The 23,002-nt window shown below is 45.5% G+C and overlaps 1 protein-coding gene across 1 annotated transcript in view; it reads right to left on the bottom strand.

Annotated features, from left to right (window-relative positions):
• Positions 1–3,676: 3,676 nt before the first annotated feature.
• LOC147693262 (pepsin A-like) overlaps positions 3,677–23,002 on the bottom strand; it is a 30,954-nt gene continuing 11,628 nt past the window's right edge. Inside the window, exons 4-9 of the mRNA XM_086933657.1 lie at positions 17,511–17,629; positions 16,843–17,039; positions 13,020–13,136; positions 10,182–10,326; positions 7,348–7,446; positions 3,677–3,942 (exon numbers count right to left, since the gene is read on the bottom strand). Of these exons, the coding sequence (XP_086789783.1) occupies positions 3,814–3,942; positions 7,348–7,446; positions 10,182–10,326; positions 13,020–13,136; positions 16,843–17,039; positions 17,511–17,629 (806 nt within the window). The 3' untranslated portion in view covers positions 3,677–3,813. The remainder of the gene's footprint in view (positions 3,943–7,347; positions 7,447–10,181; positions 10,327–13,019; positions 13,137–16,842; positions 17,040–17,510; positions 17,630–23,002) is intronic.

Below are 23,002 nucleotides of genomic sequence, written 5' to 3'. Positions count from 1 at the left end.
CTTGTCTGTTCATTGAGAGTGAAGAATCCAGGATGACGCCAAGGTTCCGTGCGTGGTCTGTCGGGATGGGTGCTTTTCCGAGGGCTTCCGGCCACCAGGAGTCGTCCCAAGCAGAGGGGGATGTACCTAAGATGAGGACTTCTGTTTTGTCTGAGTTCAGTTTCAGACGGCTTTGTTTCATCCATTCGGCAACTTCTTTCATTCCTTCGTGTAGGTTAGTTTTGGCGGTGTTGGGGTCTTTGGTGAGTGATAGGATCAGTTGGGTGTCATCCGCGTAGGAGATGATGTTGAGGTTGTGTTGGCGTGCGATGGCCGCGAGGGGGCTCATGTATACGTTGAAGAGGGTGGGACTGAGTGAGGATCCTTGTGGTACGCCACAGATGACTTCAGTGGCCTCGGACTTGAATGGTGGGAGGCGGACTCTCTGTGTTCTTCCGGAGAGGAAGGAGGTGATCCATTCAAGTGCTTTTCCTTGTATTCCGATGTTTCTGAGGCGCTGTAGAAGGGTGCTGTGGCAGACTGTATCGAATGCTGCAGAGAGGTCGAGGAGGATGAGGGCGACTGTGTCTCCATTGTCCAGTAGAGTTCGAATGTCGTCTGTTGCTGCGATGAGGGCGGTCTCAGTGCTGTGTTTTGCTCGGAAGCCAGATTGTGAGGGGTCGAGGGATTTGTTGGCTTCGAGGAAGGCGGCGAGCTGGTTGTTGACGGCTTTCTCGATGACTTTGGCCGGGAATGGAAGAAGCGAGATGGGGCAGTAATTTTTGAGTTTGGTGGGGTCCGCTGTTGGTTTTTTCAGAAGGGCGGTGAGTTCAGCGTGTTTCCAGTCTTCTGGGAAGGTGGCGGAGTTGAAGGAGCAGTTGATGACGTCTCCGAGGTGCGGTGCTATGACGGAGTCTGCTTTGTTGAAGATGTGGTGAGGGCATGGGTCTGTGGGGGATCCTGAGTGGATGGAATTCATCAGGCGGATGGTGTCCTCAGTGGAGATTGGGTTCCAGGCGTTAAGGGTGTTCACGGGGGGAGGATGGTCAGCAGATGGTAGGGTGGGTTGGTTTCCGGGTTGGTTGTCAAAGCTGTTGTGGATGTCTGCGATCTTGTTGTGGAAAAAAGAGGCTAGGGAGTCGCAGAGGGTTTGAGAGGGGGTGATGTCGTTGGAGTTGGCTGAGGGATTGGAAAATTCCTTGATGATGTTGAAAAGTTCCTTGCTGTTGTGGGCGTTGTTGTCAAGTCGATCCTTGAATGCTGTTTTCTTGGCTTTTCGGATCAGTTGGTGGTGAGTGCGGGTGGCGCTTTTGAAGGCGTCCTTGGTGCTGGTGGTTGGGTCTTTTTTCCAGGCCTTTTCAAGGGAGCGGCAGAGTTTCTTGGACTTCTTGAGATCATCGTTGAACCATGAGGCTTTCTTGCTGCCAGGTTTGCTTTGTCGTTTTTTCAGTGGTGCTAAGGTGTCGGCGGTGTTGGATAACCATAGGGTGAGGTTGGCGGCGGCTTCGTTGGCATTAGAAGAGAGGGCTGGGGAGTTTCGAAGGAGCGATGCAGAGATTTGGTCTCTGGTGATTTTGTTCCAGTTTCTTTGCAGCATAGGTTGGGAGTGGTTGATGGGTTTCGGCTTGTTGTAGGTGAAGTGAACGCAGCTGTGGTCGGTCCATAGGAGATCCGTAGTGTGGCTGAAGGAGACATGTTTGCTGGAGGTGAAGATAGGGTCGAGTGTGTGACCTGCGATGTGGGTGGGGGAAGTGACTAGTTGTTTAAGTCCGAGGTTGGCGAGGTTGTCCACGAGGGTGGCGGTGTTGTGGTCGTTTATCTTTTCGAGGTGAAAGTTGAGGTCTCCCAGAAGAATATAGTCTTTGGAGGGGAGCGCGTGTGGAGAGATGAAGTCCGTGATGTCTTCACTGAATTTTGCGCGGGGTCCTGGTGGTCTGTAGAGGAGGGTGCCTCTGAGTGTGGTTTTGGGGTCGGTGTGGATCTGGAAGTGAAGGTGTTCAGAGTTGGCGAGGTTGGCGTCAGAGCTGGTTGAGATGCGGATAGATTTCTTATGGACGATAGCGATTCCTCCACCTGTGTGGCTGGTACGGTCTTTGCGGGTGATCTTATAGTCTTCAGGGATGGCGATGGTGATGTCTGGTGCGGAGGAAGCATTCATCCATGTTTCCGTAAGGAAGGCGACGTCTGGAGAGAAGGTGTCTAGTAGGTTCCATAGGTCAATGGCGTGCCTGTGCACCGATCGGGTGTTGAGAAGGATGCATTGTAGGTGGTTGGGGTCGGGAATCTGTGGAGTGGTTGTAGCGGAGATGTTGTCGGTGCCGCCGAATTTGCAGGAGTAGCAGGAGAAAGGTCCATGGGTGTGTCCAGGAGCGGCTTGGACGCAGTTGGGGGCGCGACCGGGGTCAAGGGCTAGGAGGGTGGCGGCATCATAGGTAATGCGGGAGGACTGGGGAGCGCGAGGGGCAGGGGGTCTGGCGCTGGGCGCGGTCCAGGCGCGGACGGGCGTAGACGGGCTTACCTTTGGCGCACCTTCGGCGAGGCCGAAGCGCGTGGACGCTGCGCGTTGGTACATCTGACATAAATGGAGAGTGGAGGGGGCGGAGCGTGGGAGGGTCAGGTGGGAGGCGGGGTCTGGGAGGAGGAGACACGGGTGAAACTACACGCAAAACCAAATGGCCGCCCAGAAAGGAATCGAAAGTGGGGCACAGCCGGAGCTTCACTCCAATATACAGGCACAAAGTTAATGAACAAATGAATGCATGCTACGCCGACAAAAACATATGCCACTACACATATATAAATGCAGTGCGAGCGCAGACAATAACAAGCGCTTGGCGTTATGCAAATGCTTAGGAGAGGCAGTGCGAGTAGAAACGATACCCAGCGCAGTCAAGTGGTCTATGCGCTCTCGCAGGGCGGCAGTCAGCTGGTCAATGCAGGCAGCAGGCAAGGCAGGCAGCGAGCACAAGGCTTCCGTGGAGCAAGTGCTGGGGGAGCGACCGTGGTGGAGGGAGTCCAGGCGGTCAGGAAGGACACATTGGCTGTGGCTTAGGAATCTGACCAGCTGAAGTCAGTCCCAGCAATGTAGTCTGCAAGGAGCTCATGCCCCCTCTCTGGTAAGTGCACAGACAGGTAGGTAGCACAGTAAATGTCACATTACATAACATTAATGACTTGTATCCACCCACATAGTGGTCTCAAACAATATGTCACACATACGTGGGCACAGTGGTCCACTTTGCCCACTTGTATGCGAGACATAAAGTGCCAATGTAATAAAATCCAAGGGGAGTTTTTCAACTTTCACATTATATTACAGTGGTCTCGATTCAGTAGGCTACTTGTCTCACTCAATGCCATTGCTCTGTTTTTTTGACTCGTTGTAGTTGTATATGTCTTATGACCAACTCCAGCATTGTGCCCCTTTTGGGCCTGGTGCCGTGCAGCATCATTAATTTAATCCCCAGTATTGTAAAAACAATGCATCTATGGCGCTCAGCGTCCTCCATACTGGTGCCAGTGCTCTGGAGTCACCTCTACTCACAGCTTCAAAGGCCACTAACATCTTAGCAAAAAGCACTCAGAAGCCAGCTTTTCTGGTCATTGCTCCCTTTGGCTCAACCTAATTGAAGTTAGGCCTACATGTATGAATAATGGCTTGCATTTCCACACCAGCAATGAAGAAGCAGTCATTCAATTATTTGTGTATTCAGTGACATGCTTTATTGCTCTCTCCAGGACTGATGGACACACAGGCATGTGTCTAGAGCAGCCATGCTCCTTTCATTCAACTTTCACTCCTCAAATATAAAAGGCTGTGGATCGCGTCCATCCTCAGGCGACATTGGCCAGACCGATGTAGTTGCCAGCTCTGTCGAAGACGACGTAGTATTCCCTGATAAAGACGTCTCCCAGGATCCAGAAGCCAGCGGGCATGGTCTGGAAGTTGCTGGTGCAGTAGTTCTGTGGGAGAAAATTCATATGAAGAATTCATCAGTAAATACATTAGAACATGGACTTTTGTTTGCCCAGCCTGGTTCCCGGTGGTATTCTTGATGCTGTCAGTGTGTCTGCTGTAATCCAAAGTTGTGTCTTGAACATGTACAGCTCGATTATCAAAACCTTTCTTCTAGAAACCCTGCAGCAGGCGGATCTCACAAGGAGGGCTACTTTAAAACTGCGAACACAAGCATCTACATTCACTGTCTGGCCCATCCGTGGATACAACGCAGCACACATGAAAACAGCAAAAACAAGGAGAAATTAAGAAACATGTCTACGCTTCGCCAGGTTAATACCAAGTTTCCCTGCTCTTAATTCTGGTGCTGCCTCCTATTTACGCCTCCCTTGAAATCAGAAGGCAGTGTCAGAATCAATGGGTGTTGTGGTTGAACGCCCACTGCAACACCCATTGCCCTCCCCTTTCACGCTAAGCATAGCGTGTAAGGGTGCCTTATTTACAAGGCAGCGTTAAGCCATAAGTGACTTGACGCTGCCTTGTAAATAAGGCAAAGCCACCATCGCAACCGCAATGTCAAAAAAGGAAAAGTTCCAGTGTCTATAGGGGCTTGTACATATGCCCCTTAGCAAAATATGTACAAGGAAATGGCGGACCGCAGTGTTGAGAACAACATGCTAACACCACGCTCCATCATTCTGAAAATGCTGGGATGCACTGTATTTACAAGCATACAGCGCACCCCTGCATTTCCCCTAGCGTTAAATTAAGCTGCCTAGCTCCAACGTAGGCCCCTTTGCACCTTGTTCTAGTCCAGGGAAGGCATGGCTTGGCAGTTCGGGTTGGACTGTTCCCATGAGGCATGGGGTCAGACTGATTTGCATATAGCCATGTCTGAACTGGGGTCGCAGAGTGGGCTAAAGAACGGTGATGGATTAAACCCAGATCTTTTGACTGGGTGTGAGTGTTTGATTGGTTCAGATGCTCCGTCCATCACCACCCCCTTTTGAAACGCTTCGCTCCAACGCAGGCACCTTTGCACCTTAATACAAGGGTGCGTGCATAGATGGAATGATGGTGATGACAACACACATAGAAGTTGCAAATCGTAATTTTTGTAATGATTGTTTATGTGCAAGAAGGTAATCCTTCCTGCACATAAACAATCACTCATGGGGATTTGCTGGTTCTATGTGTTCGGAACAGTGCAGCACACAGAGAAACACAACACTTGAAAATAGGGGTTAGCATCCAAAAAATCAATGGGTGTTGCAGTGGAACGCCCACCGCAACACCCATTACCCATTCCTTTCATGGTAAGGATAGCATGAAAAGGTACCTTATTTACAAAACTGTGTTAAGCTTAATGCCACCTTCTAAATAAGGCGAGGCCCGTATCGCCAAAGGAACGTCGCTAAAAGTGATGTTTTTGTGGCGATATGGGCTTGTAAATATGCCCTTAAATTGTACACAAACTCTTGTTGCAAAGGACATATTAACTGTGGGCCTTATTTACAAGATTATGCCATGGGGCAGTGCCGCAGGCCTTCCTGGCCCGCTGCCCGACGGCAAAAGAAAAGGGCAGTATTGCGCCGTATCTATCAGATATGTAGTGGGGGCTGGCTTGTACCAAGTATAGTGGAGCAGGAGTCGCGATGTGGTTTTCACAAAAAATTCATTAATAAATTCACTTACCTTTGCAGTGCGACAACCTCCTCCCTCAGGTGTCTTCCAGGAAGGTCCTGATTCACAGCATGAAAGCAGTGCTAGAGTTGGATAGAGCAGCCTCTCTCAGCACTCCTAGGAGCAATGGAGGCCTGCGCTTTCTCTAACCCAGCTGCCTGAGACATCTAGGTTAGAGAACTTTAAAATGCTTTTGTCTGGATGGTCGTCAAAAGAAGGCGGGCCAAAAAGACATGTGCATTTTAAAGCGCACAGCTCCCTGCTGCTGCCACTCAGCAGCACTGGCCCTACCCCATCCTGACACTCAGTTCAGGGTGGGTTGCTGAAAAATAAAACGGTAATAAATAAACGTTACTACTGTTTTTATCAGCTCCGGGGCTTGTGGGGCGACGCTCCTCTCCTCAAATAGAGGACCCGTCCCTGCTGATATGCTGCATTCCTGTCCTTTTCCCCTGCACTAGTAAACAATGGGGTGTCATGCCCCAACACAGGCACCTTTGGACGATGGTGCAAGGGTGCCTGCGCTGTGGGGGTACATTTTTTATGCAGGAAGGGAAACCTTCTTGCACAAAAACAATCAAAAGAGACTTTTCCTCTTTCTATGTAATCTGCAAAAAGGAAAAACACAGAGAAATAAAGGTAGTTCTCCTAGTTAGACCCCTTTACGCCTCCCTTTGGCAAGCGTACATTTTTGGCACTGCCTCAGAGTTGTTATTCCTCATGAATCTGGGACAGTGTCAAAAAGACATGGGTGTTGCTGAGAACGCCCCCCAGAAACACACATTGCACACCACTTTAACAAAGAAAATTGTGTTAAAGGGAACAATATTTACATGGCAGCATTAAGCCATGCAAAGTGGCTTAGTGCTGCCTGGTAAATATGGAGCAGACTCCTGCACAACCAGAGCGTCGCGAAAAGTGATGCTCGGATGGTGCAGCCTCATTTTAAATGAGGACCTGTGAGTGCGAAAAGGTTCTAAGTAACACACAAACATATCAAACATGTATAAATAACACCAAAAGGTTCTTTTTCGGTTTTGGTTGACTGATCGTCAACGTCCCCCGCCGCAGCCACATCACCCCCCACCTGAGAGACCTACACTGGCTCCCCTTCGACAAGAAGATCACCTTCAAGCTCCTCACCCACGAACACAGACCACTCCACAACGCCGGACCAGCCTACCTGAACAGTAGACTCAACTTCTACACTTCAACCTGCCAGCTCCGCTCCGCCAGCCTCGCCCTCGCCGCTGTCCCCCGCATCCAACGAACAACCTCCGGCGGCAAATCCTTCTCCTACCTCGCCGCCAAGACCTGGAACACCCTCCCTACCCACCTACGGCAGACCCAAGACCTACTCACCTTCAGAAGACTCCTCAAGGCCTGGCCCTTCGAGCAGTAGCGGCACCCCCTCCCCTTAGCGCCATGAGAACCTCACGGGTGAGTAGCGCGATTTACAAGTACTCTGATTGATTGATTGATTGATTTTGTGTGCACTGTAGGCAATGTGTCACTCAACTAGGTGCAAGGTGCAACACAATTACTCATTCTTTCCGGGATATGATAATGGCAGTACCTCCACCATTCTCACCCTGCGGCAAAGGTAATGCCACCAGAGGCAATAGAGGCTAATCCTCTAAAGGCGAGGTCAACTCTATAACTACAAACCAGGAGATTTTCCATTACTGCATAATTTTAAAACAGGTCGTAAGATGCAAGAGCTTTACCTCATTTATGTAGGCGCTGGCAGGCACTGGGTATCCAACACCGTTGATATTGAAGACAATATCAGGCAGGGAGCTGATGGAGTTGCAGTTTACTTGGTACTAGGGGGGAGAAAAAAGGACAAGGAATCAGTTAGGAATTTGATTGGGCACACAAGTCATTCTTATCTTCATTGTAACTACAATACTATAATATTGTTATTAAAGGAAACTAGAAATTAAGATGACATAAAATATGCTACTCTATACAAAGGTTAAAGAGGATAATTAACTAGAAGCTCCCTAGTCAAGGCCTCAAACCATAACCTTTCATAGGTTGTAATAACCGGTCATTGTCAATCTGCATCTTCCTTTCTCACATCTACTGCACACTATGTCTTACATGTCCTACACCGTTCGCATTTTGTCTTGTGCAAAGCTCTTGCTTCTGTTTCTTTGCATTATCATGATGAAATGCACTCTCCTCAATTGTATAGGACTTCATACCCCTAAGCAGCTGCTGTAGTGCTAGATCTCTCTTGTAAGACATCACTTTATCCCTTTTTTCATCTTTCCAGCACCATTGACAACTGCTTGACATTGGTCTTTACCTTTCTTAATTGTTCTTCATCCTGCCTCCGCCTCTTGTCTTTTGAGTTATATGGTGCTACCTCTTTCAGTGCAGGCTTGTCCTAAATCTTCATTGACCAACACCACTGTACCCACAAAGGTATTCTGAAAACCATCACATTTTCTTCTCCCAAAATGCATCATGTTTTTTTTTCTTCCACAATGTATCCTGTATCTCAAAAATTCCATCTGAAACAAATTCACTGTCTGGTCTTCCACAATCTTCACAGTCACACCCCTGTTTACCTTCAGTCTCAAGCAAAGCCTCTGATGACTATCTTTCCCTCTCTGACCTTTAGATACACATTTTTCATATTTATATTTGTAATAGCAATGACCAGAATTGAAGAGCATCAGAGCCCTGTACAGAAAAAGCAAATGGGCAAATAACAGTTAAATTGATGGTGATCCCAAGCAATTGTGGTGGAATTGACACAAATGCATTTTTACATTTCAGTGAACACCCTCATTCCATTTCTCTAAATTTTAAATGGTCTAACTGGTCTACAAAGTGAGGAATTGCAGCCAGGATGCTCTCCAGGTGAGAAAGACCTGGGCGTCGAAACATGTCGACGTTTGTCAGAAGATCATTAAAAACTCTAAAATAGTTAGAGTTCCTGGAGAGCAGCGTACCTGTCTGTTGATTGAAAATATATAGATATATATTTTGATAAATGAATAAATTACTTCTCTCAACATCCTCCCTACCCCACCTCATCCTTTCCTTCAATTCAACCTCCTTTCCTCCCATTCTCTCCAAACCTTCTCTACATCCCTCTTGTTTGCTCTCTGCCTATTTCCATCTGCTTTACCCCTCCTTTGTAAAGCCTAACTCCAACTGCTTTGAAATAAAAATCTCCCTCAAAGTTTCATCTTAGAGCTTTATAAATTATCTTCTCATGAACAATCAGCAGACTGTAATCAAATGACCAAAACAGTAGCAAATATGTCACTATGCTAAGTTTCATAAATATTATTGGGTAGATGCATCAACGTTGTCCTTTGCGATTCCTTATTTGCGAAAAATAAGGAATCGCAAATAAGGAATCGCAAATGGCAATGCATCATTTATGTCTCAATTTTATTGAGATTCGGTAAAAATCGCAATTTTTACCGAATCGCAATAAAATTGCGAGTTTCAAATAGCGAATTCGCAATTCCCATTCATTCCTATGGGCTGAAATGCCCATAGGAATGAATGGGAATTGCGAATTCGCAATTTGAAAATCGGAATTCAACAAAGCATTTCAAGGGTGGAGAGGGGGGTCCAAAGGACCCCCCCTGCACCCATGAAATGCACTTTTACATGTAAGTTACATACACACATGTCCTAAGGACATGTGTGTCTGTAACTTAACAGTTTAAAAAATGCATTTTTGTGCTTTTTTAAACAATTGTCCAAATTACCACGAGGTTCAAACTCGTGGTAATTTGCACTTGCAATTTTAAAATTCGCAATTTTTTTTACAATGATGCATTCCATTTAAGGAATCGCACAACTGCAATTCCTTAAATGCAATCGCATTTAAGAAATTCGCAAAATTAGCGAATTTTAACAAAAAGTAATGATGCATATCAAAAAGCATTTTTGGAGTCGCAAACGGCCGATTTTAAGGAATCGCACCGTTTGCGACTCCAAAAATGCTTGATGCATCTGGGCATATGAATATACAGGCATATGTATTAAGTGATAAGTATGTGATATGCACTAATTAATAAGCTGTCTTACATTTATCAGTCCTGCAAAAGACCAGAAAATTTAACCAAAGGCCAAAATGCATCGTTCAGCATGAAGCTTGTGACCACTAATTGAAAGAAGTTAAGATGTGGATATTAAATGTCCATGAACTGAGTACATGGTTAAACTGGAGCAGGCCCATTGTATTGCAATTGATAATTTACAAATAAATAGTGTCTTGTGTTAGTGAGTTTTGTCCATTTGGATGTGGGTATTTAGAGATATGATTATTGTCATTGCTGTGTGTTTATAAATATTCAAATGTTCACTTAACCTAATAAAGAATAACATGGTATGGAGGAAACATGAGAATTGAACTGATACAAAATATTAGTGAATCACGTGGCTTTTTCTTTACAAAGTCTGCCCCTAAGTGCTTTTAAAATTGCACAATACACACGACAGTGAAAGGTACCTACAGAGCCTCTTCCTGCCCCATTCTTCTGTGAATGCCGGTTTCTGGACTTGACGCGGGGCGCGTGCCACTTACCTCCCCATTGGAGTTCTGGTAAGCTCCAATCGCATTGAGGATGCTGCCCACTCCGGAAGAGGTTCCTGAGATCAGGGAGGTCCCGGTGTCCACGATGGCTTGACAACCTCCATTGCAGGCAATGACGTTCCCGTTCATGGTGATGCTGGGGCGGAAGAAGCAGACGTAACGTATCAAGATGGCGAAAGATCTAACTATGCCTTCTGAACACTAGTTTTGTCTTGGACAACCATGAAGTGGAAACAATTAAAGCATATAGGGCTTGATTCTCAAAGGTAAACTTAGACCAAAAGTCTTAGTTTAGACCTAAAGTCTAACTCTACTAGTATTAAAGTTGGACTTTTGGTGTAAGTTTATCTTTGTGAGTCAGGCCCTTTCAGGGATGCTGACATGACACAGACATTCGCATCTGTTCCTTGCTTGATGAATTATATGGTTAAAAAATGAACGCTCTCTGGGAAATACATCTCATTTTTATGAAGCATGGTTGTAACTTTTATTGAAGTTTTTTCCCATGTGTACTAACACTTGTCTTAAGTTTGCCAGGATGTCTCACATGAATGTGTATTTTTCAATTTGCTTGGATAACTGTGGTGATCATAACTATCACATAGAAACCTACCTAGCCTATGAAATAGATCTGAAATCCTGACGCTGACCCTCTTAGAAGGATCATATATTTGCATAAACAAACTCTGTTTTTCATGGCAGTCCAGGGCTCTTACAGACTGCTTGGTAAGCACCCCCCCTTGGAGGACAGCCTTTCCATCAGCATTAACCTAGCAGTAAGGTAGCAGCTGGCCTGCTGTGGCCAAGCCGGATAAAACCCACTTTCAGAAATATATGGTAATTCTATCATTGTATGTTTGTGGTAATTCCATAATTCCTTTATGTATATGCTAATTTCATAATTCCAGTATGTATGTGATAATTCCATAATTACTGCATGTATATGCTAATTTCATAATTCCAGTGTGTATACAGTATTTCCAGAATTCTAGTATGTATGTGGTAATTCCATAAATACTGTATGTATGTATGTGGTACTTCCATAATTCCTGTATGTATATGGTACTACCATAATTCCTAGTTCTTTTTGGTACTTCCATAATTACTGTATGTACGTGGTACTTCCATAATTCCAGTATGTATGTGGTACTTGCATAAATCCTGGATGTATGTGGTCCTTCCCTAATTCCTGGATGTATGTGATAATTCCATAATTACTGTATGTATGTGGTACTTCCATAATTACTTTATGTATGTGGCAATTCCATAATTCCAGTATGTATGTGGTGATTCCATAATTACTGTATGTATGTGGTACTTCCATAATTCCTGGATGTATGTGGTACTTCCCTAATTCCTGGATGTATGTGATAATTTCATAATACTGTATGTATGTGGTACTTCCATAATTACTTTATTTATGTGGTAATTACATAATTACAGAATGTATGTGGTGATTCCATAATTATTGTATGTATGTGGTACTTCCATAATTCCTGGATGTAAGTGGTACTTCCCTAAATCCTGGATGTATGTGGTAATTCCATAATTACTGTATGTATGTGGTACTTCCATAATCATTTTATGTATGTGGCAATTCCATAATTACAGTATGTATGTGGTGATTCCATAATTACTGTATGTAGGTGGTACTTCCCTAAATCCTGGATGTATGTGGTAAATCCATAATTACTGTATGTATGTGGTACTTCCATAATGACTTTATCTATATGGTAATTCCATAATTAGCATATGCATGTAGTAATTCCGTAATTTGGGTATGTATGTTAGACTTCCATAATCCTGTATGTATGTTCAGATTACATATTTCCTGTATGTATGTGATATTTCCAGAAATCCTGGATGTATGTGATAATTACATAAATCCCGGACGTATGTAGTGATTCCTTAAGTCCCGGATGTATGTGGTAAATCCACAATTCCTGGATTTATGTGGTTTTTCCCTAGCACATCTCACAAAGGTAGCGATTATCGCCAACTAATCTGACTTGGCATTTGTCTCATTTGCTAATAAACCTCCATGGTGTGGACACCCGCCCCCAAACCCCACCCCCAGGTTTTGTGGAAGCAGTACTGGTTCTGTGGGCAATTAAAATGTGTTGCTAATGGTCAAAGTTCAAGTCGAGTGAGGTGCAGTAGTTCTGGAAAAGTTGTGAGTAATTGTTTTCTAGGAGTACTCCCAATAAGAAATTGTTCATGTGCAGAACTTGCAACCGATGGAACATTCTTCATGCAAAAATATTTTGATTTACATTTTAAAATGTAACTGATGGAAATGGATAGGACAGGAAGCAAGAGGGATGCAGACAAGACCTATTTTTTGCCACTGTTTACATGACAAATCATTCACAAAAATGGATAACTACCCGCCCCATTCCTGAATTTGCAATTGTGAAAAAATTCCTCATACTGCATCAGCTCTTTCAATCTGTGAAGCAAGATTAGAAATGTAACCCCAAACAACAACGTAATTTGAATCCAGGTGCAGTAAGCCATTTCCAACCTGAGCCCTTCTCACCAATTCTTCTCCAAAGTTGGTCAGGCTGTCTAAATGCATGCGATGGAGCCTAAACTGCACATCGTGGTCGAGGATGAGGAAGGAAAGGCATTTCACATGTTCTGCTCATTACTGTGGGCTTTGAGTCAGTGCTGTCATATGTATCATTGGTGATTGACATTTAGGAGTTCTGATCCATTTAGTCTGTTTCACTGCTTTGTCTTGGCTCTCAATGTACAACATCAAAAGCTTCCGTGATAGCCCTGAGCATCTGCGATTCCACTCACATGACCAGTAGATGAAGGACCTACCTCTCCAAGGTGATCTCCCAGTAGCTCTCAGCAGACAGTGGGATCCAGTTCATGTTCCCGGTGTAGTAATTTGTGTCATAGCCACCGAAGGTGATCACGCTCCCGCTCTGCCCACTCCTGTGAAGACCAAGGGGAAGTCGCTGTTCAGACATTTTAAGTGATGACATCAGGTAAATCCTACAGACTGGGTCTGAATGTGTGACAGGTTTATCCCTGAATCACCTTTTGGACGTGCCACCTCAGCAATGTCTAGTAATACCCATTAATCAATATCCCAGGCACCTCATCCGCAAAGGTCTCTACTCTCAGTGAAATTCAGTACTGCCGTACTTCTCCATAACTTACCTCAGTCACAAAAACTGCCTTCTCACTCCTACTCTAGCCTTGACATTGAAATGCAAAGTTTGCCTCTAGGCTGTCATTATGCCAGTGTTCTTTTCACTGGAGTAGACTGCAAAGGCTGGTGTGCCCTGCACAACCTCTGGGATTCCTCCATCCCTCATTACATTCAAAGACTAAAAATGCTCCTTTCAACCACCCTGGTTTGACTGCTCTACTCACTGTCTGAAATACTGCCCTGATCTCTGCGTTCAAAACTGCCCTAATCTCTGCTTGCCATACCTTGTAAACACCCCTAATACTGCCCTAGTCTCTACCCAAATTACCTGAACTCCATCTTAAATACCAGGGTGTACTCCGACTACAATACCGCTCTAATCTGTGTCATCCCACTGCCCCAATCTCGCTTTGCTATGCTGCTTTGTTCTCTGTCTTCAACACTGCCCGGATACCCCTACGCATCTCTGTTCAGGTCTCTGCCTCATGTTTTGCCCTGGTCTCTGCCTGAAATAATAAATTTAGTTGTGTCCAGTGTCATCGCACATGCTTAATATGGAAAAAGTTACACTACTTTGGCACTTTGGCATTTATCCCTGGTATTGTTGGTCCTACAGAACACCCTCTGCCACTTTCTTCCATCTATTTTACACATTTGCATGGTCATCACTTACTCAATCCTGAGAAGTAAGCCAGGGTGACATTATTAGTGACTCAAGGCTAGTTGGCCCAGTGTTTACATCATCGCTCCAATGACTTTCTTTTCAAGTAGCATATTATGATACAAAATCACCAATTTTGCTTTGGTAATGCCATCTGGACAGAGTCACCACAAATGATCATTCAAAGATCAAAAGATCCCTGAAACCTATGTGTTCAACACTGTCCTTTAAAGATCTAAAGATCCCTGAAACATATGCGTGGGACGTTGTCCTTTAAAGATCAAAATATCCCTGAACCGCATGCATGGAAAATCGTCCTTTAAGAGATCAAAAGATCCCTGAACCATATGCCTGGAACATCATCCTTCAAAGATCTAAAGATGCCTGAACCATATGTGTCGGACATTGTCCTTTAAAGACCTAAAGATCCCTCAACCATATGTGTGCAACATCATCCTTTAAAGATCTAAAGACCCCTGAATCATATGCCTGGAACATCATCCTTCAAAGACCTAAAGATCCCTGAACTGTATGCATGGAACATCGTCCTTCAAAGATCTAAAGATCCCTGAACCATATGTGTGGAACATCGTCCTTTAAAGATCTAAAGATCCCTGATCCCTATGTGTGGGACATTGTCCTTTAAAGATCTAAAGATCCCTGAACCCTATGTGTGGAACATCGTCCTTCAAAGATCTAAAGATCCCTGAACCCTATGTGTGGAACATCGTCCTTCAAAGATCTAAAGATCCCTGAACCGTATGTGTGGAACATCGTCCTTTAAAGATCTAAAGATCCTTGAACCCTATGTGCGGAACATTGTCCTTTAAAGATCTAAAGATCCCTGAACCCTATGTGTGGAACATTGTCCTTTAAAGATCTAAAGATCCCTGAACCCTATGTGTGGAACATCGTCCTTCAAAGATCTAAAGATCCCTGAACCCTATGTGCGGAACATTCTCCTGTGAAGATCTAAAGATCCATGAATCGTATGCATGGAACATCGTCCTTCAAAGATCTAAAGATCCCTGAAACCTATGTGTGGAACATTGTCCTTTAAAGATCTAAAGATCCCTGAACCCTTTGTGTGGAACATTGTCCTTCAAAGATCTAAAGATCCCTGAACCCTATGTGCGGAACATTGTCCTTTAAAGATCTAACGATCCCTGAACCGTATGCGTCGAACATCGTCCTTCAAAGATCTAAAGGTCCATGAACCCTATGTGTGGAACATTGTCCTTTAAAGATCTAAAGATCCATGAACCCTATGTGTGGAACATTGTCCTTTAAAGATCTAAAGATCTCTGAACCAAATGCTTGGAACATCATTCTTCAAAGACCTAAAGATCCCTGAACCGTATGTGTGGAACATTGTCATTTAAAGATCTAAAGACCACTGAACCATACGCCTGCAGCAGATGCTAAGATCACAGCCACTTATCTTCAATTATCCCAAATGGACGCCTATCAAAGGGAGATGGCATTCAAGTTTGGTTTAAAAAAGGTTACATAGTTTCACAACACAACCTCCCAGGTAATTTTGCCTTCTCCAAGCCTTCAACCACCACCCTCCAAGCCAGGTACAATCCCCCCCGGGGCAGGTAACTCCATACACAGGACTCTTTCCCCTTAAATGGCTCTGCTTCACAATGAAGACATGTGAATAACCAAACACTAATGTTTAGCCTGTGAGCAAGAATACACTAGTCCCATGAACTTCACTCCTCACAGTTTTACCTACAACCTTAATGCCCACCTGATAGGTCAAATACCAAAAACCTTTCCATAAGCTGCCTTTACCAAGAGAGATGCATAATCCATGTAAATTCTACACCAAAATAAACCTGCAGAATTTAGAAAAATGAATGAATCCCTAATCAAGTCCATCCAACCTCTTTCGATATTGCAAGAGACATTTATGTTCTCATCAGGACCTAGCCATGGGTTTGTGAAAACATGGTCCCCTAGCAAATACAAATCACGTTAAATGGTACAACTACACCTTCCTTCTTTCGTTTTGATCTACATGGACATTCCTTCCTAAAACCATCCTTCTTCATGGACTCCATTCCTTCCTTACCATTCTTCATGAACATTCCCTTCTAACAGCATCTTTCCTCTCAAGAGCCATCCTCTTTCATGGACTTTTTTTTTTATCTTCAACCTTTTTTATGGACATTTTCATCTTCAAGTATTTTTTCATGAATATTTCTTAATCCTTGTTTTATCAGCTGAAAATTAGATTACAGGATGTGCTTTCTCTAAAAGTAAACATGTATAGCCACAGGAATCTACTTTTCTCTCCTCTGCACTGAATTAGCTAGAAACATAAATTGAGCAATGCTATTTGTTGCTCAAAATCTGTCACCACATTTCAGGGGATTTGAGCATGCACTTTTTACTTTTTCACCAATGAAAATACTTTCATGAAGTGAAGTAAACATTGTTTATACATAAATCAAGCAAGAATGAATTAATGGATGAACGATGATTGGATGGATGGATGAATGAATGGATGGATGGGTGAATGAATGGATGGATGCATGGATGGATTGTTGGATGAATTAATGAATTGACTACTAATGGTAGGGTGTAGTGTGACTATGGGTTGAGTGTGTCCTGTGAGAGCCTATTGGAGTATGCTGATCTTGGAGCTGGCTGGAAGAGACCGGTACAAAGTCTCCTTCTTTTCAAGGACCTCACAAGCTAACTTTGCATTTGGATAACCCAAGCCTGATTAGGGATGCACTGTGCCACTCATAGCACATGGATGCAGTGATTATTCACTGGTGCACACATGGATCGTATGGGTAGCTGTGACTTACGGGCTCAGATAGACCGAGAAGAGGTCCTGTGCCAGCAGACCCTGGCTCCACATGTTGTCAAAGACGGGGGTGGCTTGATCCTGGGCAAGGCTTGGGAAGGCCACTCCCAAGATCCCGTCAAAAGGCATTTGGTAGAAGAACTGGGCTTCAGTGTAGGCTACTCCGAAGACCTGCTCGGTGATGGTCAGACCTCCAACCTAAGGGGGAGAGAAGGAAATTGTTGAAAGCAACAGTGTATAATTTGTAAAACAAAATAAGTTCCAGGGCTCCTGTTAGGAAGCCAATGCAGCTAACACCACTCATTACCCCTGACAGCGCTGCCAATGGTAGAAACGACACAACTTCTAAGCAGCGTACTCCTACAAGAGTGACAGTTGCTACTCTTTCAGGCACCGAACGCTATAAGACTGGCTTGGGCGTCAAGTGATAGTCATTTTTAATGTACATTAAATAAATAATTAACTGTTGTTGTGGTCATGTCTAAGTTAGCTAGATAGTGCCACCTTATGTCAGACTACCACAAGCTCCAGTATTGACAATTAAGTGCTGATGCTGAGCACCAGAAACCACTGTCTCAAAGTAAGCACTGAAAGCATAAAAGAAGCAGCATGTCTCTGACACTACCACCACACTCAGCTACCATTGTCCATGGTCAGCAGTCCACCTACCTGGAGCGTGTCGTATCCCAGGACCCCGGTCATGCTTCCAGTGCCGTAGCCACAAGAGAGGCTGGTGCTGGTCCCCTGGAATGTGGAGGAACTGGAGGGGTTGAATTTGTTGTGATTTGCTGTGGATACAAGTTCAAAGCCAATTGTCACACAATCTTTAAAATGAAGTCACTCATTTACCACTCATAGCTTGGCTAGTTTGTCTATATTATTTACATGCTTTTTTGAGATATGCAATTCAATGCTATTGATTGATGCTAAATATGTACATTAATGTTTCCTTTGGTGCCAAGAATTATTTTTATTTTGTGCTGTGCAACCAGGAAGAAAAAAAATATAAACATAACAGCTGTAGAAGTTTGCATCAGAGGGATATCTGTCGGTGGGAGTAAGATGCCCTTCGTGCAGTCACAATCAATTATAAGAAGCCTACTTTAGCAAGCACTGCCAGCAAGGTGGGGGACCGATGGGCCTGATATAGATCTTGGGGGTCAGGTTACTCTATCACAACAGTGTTGGATATCACGTCAGGTGAAATATAAATCCCATAGGATATAATCATTGTGACCCATCCGCCAAGATATAAATCTGACCCTATGTGTGTCGGTACAGTGGCGGATGCTTCAGCATGTGCTGCAGATATATCTACGGGCAATGCTGCCTCGAGAGGAGGTTAAGTAGAGTCTTAAGAGGGTCATTTTCCAAGACTTCTTGGTTGAGAGCTTATGGAGCATCACAGTAGGATGTAAATAAAGCCAGGAGCTCTGCACTGGAGTTGATGTACAGAGTGACATCTACCACCAAGGTCGTTTACATATTTATTGATTTGCATTGTTCTATAGCATGCCTCTACCCAAGGGTGTCAGCAACACTTTACGCAGTGGCAACAGTAAGGAGCAAACAAGGTTGTGGATTACATTAAAACTTGGTGAAAACAGAACACCAGCCAAGAAGAATTAAAGAGAACTAATACACCTGAGATAGAGTAGGGGAAACAGGCATAAGAACAGGGGTGTGCAGTGCAAGCCTGGGGGTCAGAATGAGGGGGCGGGGCAGGTTGTGGGATGGAGGGGCAAGTAGTGATGGCATATGTGAAAGGGAGAAGAATAAGAATAGTAGAGGGAGCAGGGTGAAAAGATGGCAGTAGAGTGGTGCAAAGTAGAAAGGAGTGTGGAAGAGGGGGGAGTGGGAAATAGAAGTTGAGTTGTGAAGGGGAAGGGGAAGATGGTAGTAGGTGAGGAGGAAGAATCCAAGAAAGGATCAGGAGGTGAATGGCGGTGGAAGAGGAACAAAAAAAGAGGGAGAAAGTAGTATGAGGAAGGCTGGTGAAGGAGTTTGGGATAGGGAAGAGAGATTGAAGAGGGCAAACAGGGTCTGGGTAATCAAAGTAGAGGAAGGGGATGAAGATTAAAGAAATGAGATAGAGGAGCAGTAAAATGGAGGTGGTAAAGGAGAGGATGTGAACAGTAGAGGGGAAGTAAACTAGAAGGAAGCAGAGAAGAAAGAGATGAAGAGACTTTGGAAAAAGAGCCTTGCCGCCACAAGATACAAAAGGTTTGGATTTCATTTTTTTCAGCTAGGAATTGGTTGAGGACATTGAATTGTCGGACTGGTCATTGCCTTTTGTTCTAAAACTTAAAGCTAATTCTAATTTTAGGTTTTACTGAAGTTTGCTGACAAAGCAGTGCTTTGTTGTAACTGTATGAAACATCTTTAGATTGAAATCAACTGGGTACCACTGCTGCCCAGAATCACTTTCTGCCCACAGGCAATTCTTACTGAAGAGCTGGGAGAAGCTGCGAGAGAAAGTCAAGTCCTCATATCAGAAAATGCAATACCCTTGCACCTGGTGACACAGTTGGACAATATATTCCCCTGGACATTGGCCTAGACAGCTCATTTGATCCCCATTAATCTAGACGACACACTAGGAATGCCAGCTTCCCAGGTCAGAATATCTATGCACAAGACTCCTCATCTCCCATGCCTTCCTTCAACACTGTAAAGTTCTACCTTGAAATGTCTTTCTCCTGGATCTCTGACTTCTGTTGTCTCACAATATTTTGGGGTCGATTTCGATGTTATTCAGATGGTCATGTTTGCCAAATCCAATCCGGAACACTTGTTTCTGACTGAATGGTACAGACTTCGCAGCAACCGAGTATGATGCCTGGAAACTGGTAGGGCTGTCTGAATCGGTTCTGAAAGGCATTGGGACAGGACGTGTCTTTCTGAGCCAAATCGTACAGCTCAAGGGACTCGGTTTTAGTGTGAGCGAATACAATGACCAATTCAGACAGCTGTTCTGAATCGGTTCCTCCAGAAAAATCAGCTGCCAGAATCTGTCTTTGAGATCCCATAGCAGGCCCTCATTCACCCGGGCCTTCTGAATCGAGCCTGTGGGGGGGGGGGTACCCAAGGGACCCGCCTTTCTAACCATGCACATTGTGGCAGGCACCCCGCTATAAGATGTAAGGATTTCCCCAACCACTGCTTTCTTCAAAGGGAGCCTGTGTTCTCGTTCGGAACACAGGCTCCCACTGAAGTAAATGGGAGTGTGACCGAATCATATCCGGAAGCATCTGGATACATCTAATTCACTCGGAAGGACTCCCTTGATCTGAGTCGTCCAGAAAGCATTCGAGAACAGATTTGGTACAAATGCTTTCAGAACAACATCGGAATCAACATCTTTATCTTCATTACTTTATTTCTGATGTGTGTTGAGCCTGTGGTCACTGGTTAGCCCATCATCAAGGATAAGCTGAGATCATATGATACCAAACCAGATCAAACATAAGAAAGTGGACGAAGTAACTGATGGAAAATTGATACTTCGATGAGTCAGGACCTCTGGCTGGAATTGCTCTTGTGAAAAGGATTAAGAACACATTCCAATACCAAGTTGTAGAGAAGGAACATTACTAAATACAATGGTACCTACAGCATTACTCTAAAGTGGGATGATGACCAGTAGCAATAAATTAAGCATGGGCGTAAAATCCGTTCCGTTCACGGAATTTGCAGATTTTTTGCAATTTCGCGGTTTGCGAATCTCGCGAAATTGCAGAAAAATCAGCGAAATTGCGTGTGGGACGGATTTTCAAAAACTGAAGTACATGAAGCACTTACAATGTTACAGCAGGTGCCCAAGTTGAAGCTAATTTCTCTGTAACCATTTACAAAATGGTTACAAAAATATTAACTTCAACTCGGGCACCTGCTGTAACCCTGTAAGTGCTTCCTGAGCGGTGCCTCCAGAGTTGTTGCCTACTTGCAACTTTCTCTGACCCTGCTCTCCCCCTCGAAGCAGGGTCAGAGAATAGTTACAAGTAAGGCACAATGCTCCAGGCTATGACAAAAAGTAACCACAACAGGAAGCACTTACAGATAAGGAAGCAGATGCCGGACTTGAAGCTCAAATTCAGTAACACATTAACCAGCCTCCGGTTGAGGCTGGGCAGGTGTGCTTTCTCCCCATAATCTACAGTGGTGAAACAGAGGGTGCTGCGATGAACCAGAAGGTGCAGTTGTGAACCAGAGGGTGCTGTGATGAACCAGAGGGTGGCAGTGGTGAACCAGAGGGTGGCAGTGGTGAATCAGAGGGTGCTGTGATGAACCAGAAGGTGCAGTTGTGAACCAGAGGGTGCAGTGTTGAACCAGAGGGTGGTAGTGGTGAACCAGAGAGTGGCAGTGGTGAACCAGAGGGTGGCAGTGGTGAACAAGAGGGTGCTGTGATGAACCAGAGGGTGGCAGTGATGAACCTGAGGGTGGCAGTGATGAACCAGAGGTTGACAGTGATGAACCAGAGGGTGGCAGTGGTGAACCAGAGGCTGGCAGTGATAAACCATAGGGTGGCAGTGGTGAACCAGAGGGTGTCAGTGGTGAACTAGAGGGTGGCAGTGGTGAACCAGAGGGGGCTGTGATGAACCAGAGGGTGGCAGTGATGAACCAGACGGTGACAGTGATGAACCAGAGGGTGGCAGTGGTGAACCAGATGGTGGCAGTGATTAACCGGAGGGTGGCAGTGGTGAACCAGAGGGTGACAGTGATGAACCAGAGGGTTGCAGTGGTGAACCAGAGGGTGGCAGTGATGAACCTGAGGGCGGCAGTGGTACACCAGAGGGTGGCAGTGATGAACCAGAGGGTGGCAGTGATGAACCAGATGGTGGCAGGGGCGAACCAGAGGGTGGCAGTGGTGAACTGGAGGGTGCTGTGATGAACCAGGGGGTGGCAGTGGTGAACCAGAGGGTGGCAATGGTGAACCAGAGGGTCGCAGTGATGAAACAGAGGGTGGCAGTGATAAACTAGAGGGTGGAAGGCGTGAACCAGAGGGTGGCAGTGGTGAACCAGAGGGTGGAAATGGTGAACCAAAGAGCGGCAGTGATGAACCAGAGGGTGGCAGTGATAAACTAGAGGGTGGCAGGCATGAACCAGTGGGTGGCAGTGGTTCACCAGAGGGTGGCAGCTGTGAACCAGAGCATGGCAGTGATGAACCAGAGGGTGGCAGTGATGAACCAGAGGGTGCTGTGATGAAACAAATGGTGGCAGGGGTGAACCAGAGGGTGGCAGTGGTGAACCAGAGGGTGGCAGTGGTGAACCAGAGGGTGGCAAGGGTGAACCAGAGGGTGCTGTGATGAACCAGAGGGTGGCAGTGATGAATCAGAGGCTGGCAGTGGTGAACCAGAGGGTGGCACTGATGAACCAAAGGGTGACAGTGATGATCCAGAGGGTGGCATTGGTGAACCAGAGGGTGGCAGTGATGAACTAGGGGGTGGCAGTTATGAACCTGAGGGTGGCAGTGGTGAACCAGAGGGTGGTAGTGATGAACCAGAGGGTGGCAGTGGTGAACCAGAGGGAGATGTGATTAACCAGAGGATGGCAGTGATGAACCAGCGGGTGGCAGTGGTGAACCGGATGGTGCTGTGATGAACCAGAGGATGGCAGTGATGAACCAGAGGGTGGCAGTGGTGAACCACAGGGTGGAAGCGATGAACCAGAGGGTGGCAAAGGTGAACCAGAGGGTGGCAGTGATGAACCGGGGGGTGACAGTGCTGAACCAGAGGGTGGCAGTGATGAACCAGAGGGTGCTGTGATGAACCTGAGGCTGGCAGTTGTGAACCAGATGGTGACAGTGGTGAACCAAAGGGTGGCAGTGATGAACCAGAATGTGGCAGTGATGAACCAGAGGGTGACAGTGATGATCCAGAGAGTGGCAGTGGTGAACCAGAGGGTGGCAGTGATGAACTAAAGGGTGGCAATGATGAACCAGAGGGTAGGAGTGGTGAACCAGAGGGTGCGGTGATGCACCAGAGGGTGGCAGTGATGAACCAGAGGGTGGCAGTGGTGAACCAGAGGGAGCTGTGATGAATCAGAGGGTGGCAGTGATGAACCAGAGGGTGGCAGTGGTGAACCAGAGGGTGCTGTGATGAACCAGAGGATGGCAGTGATCAACCAGAGGGTGGCAGTGGTGAACCAGAAGGTGGCAGTGA

Source organism: Lissotriton vulgaris, chromosome 8 (assembly GCF_964263255.1).
Source record: "Lissotriton vulgaris chromosome 8, aLisVul1.2, whole genome shotgun sequence".
Lineage (NCBI taxonomy): Eukaryota > Metazoa > Chordata > Amphibia > Caudata > Salamandridae > Lissotriton > Lissotriton vulgaris.
Note: the sequence above shows the minus strand (reverse complement) of the source record. Positions and strands in the feature narration are given on the sequence as shown.